The following is a 6949-nucleotide window of genomic DNA, read 5'->3' as shown; positions in this document are numbered from 1 at the left end:
CCAGAAACAGGGGGAAAGATGAACACTCACTCCCGAAGACCGTTTTTGGTCTTTGCATGATTTCTCCAAAGAAGTTGACCTATGGACTGTTTCAACCATAGAGAGACATCCATTCCTGATCAAAATGAAGCACTTGCAATGGTTGACGTCATCCAGTAACTTTTTAAATAAAATTAAATTGACAGGACACTGTGTTCCATATCTTCCAACCAGTGTGTGCTTATTCATTTCTAGGCTGCTTGACAGTTGTAGCTAGGGTTGACATGTAGCCTACTGTTCAAATGGTAGCAAGAACATGCCCCAAACTATCCATATTAGAAACAAAACTGATGCAGCTGTATGCAATGTGTGACACTATCAGCACTAGGCAAAACATGTGAAGTACAAATAAGATTCACATACATTTCAAAATGCCGTTAACTTACAAATAAAGTAGCCATTTTTCAAGTAAGAAACCGTGCATGAAAATGATTCACTGGATTTCAGCTAAAAATGTATGTTCATGTTTTTAGTAACGGCAGTGTCAGAAACTGGACATGGGGTCATTAAAAAGTAAGGAATGGGTCGTGCCATTGTTGCCTTTAACCTCAGATTGTATAAAAGCAAAACGAGAAGTGCATGTGTGGTTTAGGGAAACTGGATGGCATGTGCACACACATTATTCAGTCGGCTCAAAGCACACCTATGTGTATCACCCTGCAACATTGATGATAAAAACAATTGACAATTTAATCTTCCACCCCCGCATACGGAGTGTGGCTGCCTTTGTGGTGGAGTTAATAAGTCACACAAGGAGCCAACTAAGAAGATGAACACTCTTCCTTACTTCCAACACATCAGTCAACAAATTATTATAGAGTAATAATGTAAAAAATAAAATAAAAAAAATAAAAAACAACTCTTGACACCGATGTTCATAAATTTGTTCTCTTCTCATTCCTCGAACAACACATTCTCTATTTGGCCTCTCATGAAAACATCAACAGCCTCCAGAATGTCTGGTCAACTTCATAATCGAACATGAAAAGTAGATTTTTTCCAACAGGATTGAATGTCAAATTCCAGGGATTGCTTGGTTTTTCTGTTTCTGTGGATATAACGTTGATGAAATTGTGAAGATCGTGAAAAAACGAAACAAAATAAGCAAGGGAACGAACGCTTTGGAATGTTTTTTAGTTGCTGCACCTGAACACAATACCCCCTGACCTTGACCTTTCGACACATCGACAAAGCTGAGTATGTGTTGGACGAGCATTTGTTGCCACTTTCTGCACTGTTGAATATCTCAACTTGACCACATTTGGGCGCGTTCGCTTTACGAAGCTGAAGTAAGTGAACTGATACAATTGATGCTTTCAGTAAGTTCTCATTGGCACATTACTGACTAAGGTTCCCTGCTGTTAAGAAAGTGGAATTCTCCGAATTGGATGATGGTACATTAGACCCAAAGATCTGATTGTCGTCTGCTGCAGGTAGGCGTTCTGTTCAGACTCGCTCTGAGAATAATTAACGCTGTTTACATGCACAGATATTTCAGTGCATATTTCTTCGCGCTGTTCGTCCAGTTTGTTAGTTTTTGTTGCGTAATATTATTTGTTTAAATAGTATGTGTGTGTTGTGGTGCATCATTGTTTTGGAAGGAAAATTGCTTCTCCCTGCCCAAAAAGCTGTTTTGCATAAAATATTTTCGAGCCCGAATTAGCTAGTACCCGTCCCAAATGTCTACCAAGTGCGAACTGGCAATGCGTCAAAGTATGTGCCTGACAGACATTCTGATCAAATTTTGTGGGAGTGTTCGCATACTGGTCTGCCAAAGATTTGCCTCCCTTGATTGTGCTTGCTGTCAGACGAGCAATTATTGATTACACTGCAATGCTTGGGGCAGCAGGCAAGTGTCAATTTGACATTCTATTGCGTTTTATCGTGTCGTTTTTATTGTGTCAAGATCACTGGTAACATGAGAATTGTCTGTGCCCTCCTTCCTTCAACTGCCCTCACACTTCTTGAAGTTGAAGAGAAAAAACACACCTGAACTGAGATCCTGACTCAAAGGGGGGGGGGGGATGGTGGGAGGGTAGGGACAAGTTGAATGAGAGGGAGTGGGGTGGGTGGTGAGGATTCATGGTTTAGGTTTGAGGAATGAAACAAAAATGTTTCTCAGCTGGTAGTATGGGTAGAGATCAAGATATAAAAGTAGAACGAGATGTCTACATAGATATTAGATGGCAATATCCACATTTCTTCCCCTCCACTCCTATGTGACTGGCGGATCGCGTTGTGAACAGCCTTGCTGTGAACACTACTCATTCCATCTGGAGGGGGGAAATTGTGGATATTGCCCATAGATTCTAGATGGTTCCAATCTTGAGCTGCTTCATAACCAGTGAAATAATATTGAGTCCGACAGATCTTGCAGAATGCAACTGGAATTAAACAGTTTAAGTGATGAAACAAGCTGAAACAAAACAAAATAAACTCAGGAATGGCAAGGTAGGACTGAGCAAATCATGGTGTTTATGTTGGCCATACAGTTGTCTTCCGCTGATACTATGGAAAACAACCAAAACAAATCACAGAAAGATATGCATTCTTTAACAGGGAGAGCTAGCGTGTTACCATTGGGGATGGGATGATAAGATTTGTGGTGTTTTGATTCTATTCTGCTTTAGATTTAAGTTGAAATGCTGTTAGTTTAATTGTTACTATTTTTGCAAACTTACTGTGTTTCATCTTCATATTATTAGGTGTACTAAGAAAGTACTGCTGTAGGATTCTACTTAGATATTAAGATGATACCAGTGAAAGAGTAAATGGTGATTTTGAATTATAAGATAAGAAGAAAATCATATAACTAGCTTGTCATATAATATGAACTATAGACATGATTGCTGCTGAACATGAGTTCTCAATTGTACGCTTAATTTTAAGCTGAACACTTGTAGGCATCAATACTCATAGTGAACACTTGTATGATTATGTTTGTAAGGTAATAAAATGGTTTGATATTGAACACTCACTTGAATACATTTGTAGTGAACATCTGTAGGATTGTGTTTTTATGGTGATAAGGTAGCTTGATATTGAACACATGAAGATATTTGTACAAATTGTAGTAAACACCTGTAGCATTACATTTTTAAGGTAATAAAATGGCTTGATATTGAAATATAAATATTTGTTGTGAAAGCCTGTAGGATTATGTTTTTAAGGTAATAAAATGGCTTGATATTGAACACATGTAAATATGTGTTGTGAACGCCTGTAAGATTATGTTTTTAAGGTAAATGGCTTGATACTGAACACATGCAGATGATTGTAATTGTAGTGAACACCTGTTGGATTGTTTTTGAGGTAATAAAATAGCTGGATCTCGAACACTTGTAGATTTGTCATGAACACTTGAATGATTGTTTTTAAGGCAGTGGCTTGAGAATTGATGAATACAGTGGCATGATGTTTGATTGAATGTAGCGGTGTGTGCAGGTCTGTCATCCATGATGGCCCAGCGCAGTGGAAAACGCAGACATGCAGCAATGACAGCTGAAGTGGTACCAGCTCCATCAACAGCCAGCAACGTTGCCGCCGCCATCAAACAGGATGCGGCTGCTGCTGCTGCCGCTGCTGCTTGCGCAGGTGATGCTGACAGTGACTCTGATGAACCAAAGAAGAAAGTGCGTCCATCCACATCCACGGGTAAAACAGGCGAAAACGAAAAGAGCCCCGAGGAGATTCTTGAATATCTAGAAGAGACTTTCGATGTGCGTCGTTCGTTCATCACTCTGGAGATGCCAAGCATACCCGAGGTGAAGGAGACCTACCCCTACCTGTTCCGAGGCAAACACATGATGCTGGAGTTTCAGCGTATCTCAAAAGTGGACATTGATCATGCCATCCAGGAGTACTGTGTCAAGTTTGCGGCGGCCATTTTGGCAGCAGCGCGGCGTATGTCAGGGGCAGCCACCATTCTGAGGCAGGCGGAGACGGCGAAGCAGGAAAACATCACCTTGCGGCAGTACTGGGACATGGTGTCTGCCATCTGTCTCCTGCCCCTCCTCCACCGTGAGAATTTGGTGGAGATGGTGCATGAGATCGGTGAGGACGACGAGGTGGACGCCACAGGCAAGATCGTGCCCATGCTGGTCTCGCGGGGGAGCATCTTTTCTTCGGACCAGTTCTTCCTCATCGCAGAGGAGACGGTTCTGCAGGAGTTTGAGGAGTTCACAATGGCGTTCGGCTCTCTGTTTGCCAGCTACTGGGTGTTCAACATGGAGTACCCCCGCACCCTCAACAACACCTACATGTTTGTGCAGCGGGTCATGCTGCACCTGCGTGGTGACCAGGTGCCCCTGCCACCCCCCTGTAAAATGCTGGTCCAGAGGCTGACCAAGTGGTGCAGGGAGCACCGCCAGAAAAAGTGACCTCCACTCTTGACTGACCTTTTGCCCCCCACCCCCCTCTCCCCCCACAGAACTGATTGATCTTCCTGAACAAACAGGTTCAAAAAGGCTGGATTGGCGCTTGACATTATTGAATGTACATGTGTGTCAGATATCATGGTTTTTTTCTGTGAAAGAAATTGAAAAGGTATCGTCATTCAGGGTTTGCGTGTATGACCTTTTTTTTTTTTTTTTTTTTTTTTGAGAAATGTGGGATTTATGTGGTGCGAAATTATAATCAAAGAAAGTCAAGGTTTGAGAAAATAATGTATGAAAGCTGTGAAATATATGATGCGCTTTTGTTTGTCCTAAAGCAGAAAGTACCAGTTTAAACCTGGTTAACATGTTTTAAGCAGAGACTTAACAGAAATTTAGATAGTTAACAGGTGTTTTTTTTTCCCTTTAAACTGCATAACAAAATCTTTATTTGCGCTAAAACTCTACCAATGAAAGCACTGTCACAGAGACGCACACACGTGCACACGTACACACACACACACACACAGAGGCACGCATGCACACACATTCTCTCTCTCTCTCTCTCTCACACGCACATGCACACGCACAAGCACTGACTTATCAAGATTGATTAATAATTTATAGATTTTTTTTTTCTGCATTTTCTTTACACAGGCACATCAGACTTGTTAGGCCATAATTTAGTGTCAGTGGTATAGAACCTCTGTTCAATAGTATTCTTGGAATTTATCGATATTTATCAGAGCATACAAAAAATAAGAAGAGTAACTTTGCCTTTAAATGTACACAACTTAAAAGTAAGTGCTACATAGCACTCCTCTTCAGCGAGGACACAGGTGTGGAGAAACACATCATTTACATATTGTTTCTTGCTTTAGAGGTTTCAGATTGAGATTCAGATATTTTATTCATTTAAGGCCTTAGCCCCATATGAAGAGGGGCAAAAACATGATTGTATAATCGAACCAAGAATTTAACAAGCACCACAGTTCCTTCGGAAATAAATACAATACAAAAAAAGTGATTAAGACACAATTGTCTCTCTTAACTGAACTGCTTTATAAAGATACAATGCTAAATTTCAAATAATGCTTTCATTATTAGATACCATCAGTAGACTCAGACAGAACAAGCATGGCTCTGCATAATATTTCCTTGGTATGAACTAACATTAGAGGTTTCCATTCTATATCTGCAATATTTGTAGATTTCGTAAAAGATTTTTAATTATCCGTAAAAAGATTTTAAAAGACACCAGAATACTACCAAATGTACAGTAAGACTTTAGCATTCCTAGCAGTATAGATGCAATCACTTAAGCCTTCAGTGCTGGCAGAGACCAAGGTTGTGGCACTGATATCAGGTTTAAGGAGACAATGTCTTCAAAAAAAAAAAAAAAAAAAAAGGTGCACGCCTCGCACCATTGCCAACTTGAGTGTAGCCAGTCATGTTACACCTTGCATGCATTAATTATAACATTATGGTAGAATGCATACACAGCATAACCATTGCATACATGCACACACATGCGTTACATGTACATGATTACATATATCTTTCTTTGCTTTTGTTTTGTGTGCACAGTGCTCATGTATGTGTGTGTATGCAGTCACAAACATAATAAAAAAAACAAAATCATACTGTCGTTCACCCGTGCCATGAGTCTTGTAGGAACTAAGAATTGTAGCATTTGTTGATTAGAATAGCGCAATTTGAGATTGAAAGCTATTTTGGGAATAATGAATCTCTGAATACTTGTTTAGTCTGACTTATTTCGTCTTCTGTGGTACATGATTTGTGAAACAGATGTGGCAGGTGTTATTTCAATTGAGGGGATTTTGAACATTGATAGGTAGAAGTAGAATCTGGTTGTTGTTTCTTTTTTTTTGGGGGGGGGGGGGGGTGAGGGGGGGGGTGTATTTTTATTAGCCTGTTAGGCTCCTACCACACCCTAATCCCCACCCCCCACTCCTGCCCACCTCACCCCCCTCACACCTTCCTTCAAGCTGTTGATGGTTGCTTGTTGACAATCTGCAAGACTTGCTTCTGTGAGTTCAACAGCAGTGTGAAATAACTTACGAATAATATGATGATAAAATCTGTTTCTGAAAGATTATGGTAATACAGCCAGCTTTGAGAGGCCCATATTCATGGTTGATAATTGATGTTCCATTGTGCTGGTTTTCACCTATGTCTGTGAGCACAGAGTGCACCACTTGAACAGCACAATCCATATATGTCCTGTGTGAGTCTCTGTCTGGTGGTGCTTCTGTTGTGTTGGTAATTATTGTCCATGTATACATGAACTTTTTTGGGGGGAGGGCTTGGAGGGGGTTGGGGGTGTGTGTGTGGGGGGGGGGGGTACACTTGGAACGATTTTAAACATCTCCTGCAAAAGTGTTTCATTTCATTTTCTCTCTGCACTCATGTTCCCACCATCACCACCACAACAGATACCATTCACATGCTCCCCTTCCCTTCCCTCACCCCCACTCCACCTGTTCCCCCCCCTCCCCACCCCACCCCCCAAAAAA

At 41.0% G+C, this 6949-nt stretch overlaps 1 protein-coding gene across 2 annotated transcripts; it reads left to right on the top strand.

Annotated features, from left to right (window-relative positions):
- Positions 1-1224: 1224 nt before the first annotated feature.
- LOC143299729 (sterile alpha motif domain-containing protein 3-like) lies at positions 1225-6282 on the top strand. 2 transcript variants are annotated; one of them, XM_076613110.1, is made up of 2 exons: positions 1225-1328; positions 3484-6282. In XM_076613110.1, the coding sequence occupies exon 2, from the start codon at positions 3495-3497 to the stop codon at positions 4416-4418; it is 924 nt and encodes a 307-aa protein (XP_076469225.1). In that variant the 5' UTR covers positions 1225-1328; positions 3484-3494; the 3' UTR covers positions 4419-6282. The 2 variants fall into 2 exon arrangements, with proteins under 2 accessions (XP_076469225.1, XP_076469226.1); XM_076613111.1 differs by having other exon boundaries at positions 1226-1328; positions 3472-6282.
- Positions 6283-6949: the final 667 nt, after the last annotated feature.

Source organism: Babylonia areolata, chromosome 25 (assembly GCF_041734735.1).
Source record: "Babylonia areolata isolate BAREFJ2019XMU chromosome 25, ASM4173473v1, whole genome shotgun sequence".
Lineage (NCBI taxonomy): Eukaryota > Metazoa > Mollusca > Gastropoda > Neogastropoda > Buccinidae > Babylonia > Babylonia areolata.
The sequence above is the reverse complement of the archived record's forward strand: the minus strand, read 5'-3'. Positions and strand labels throughout refer to the sequence as shown.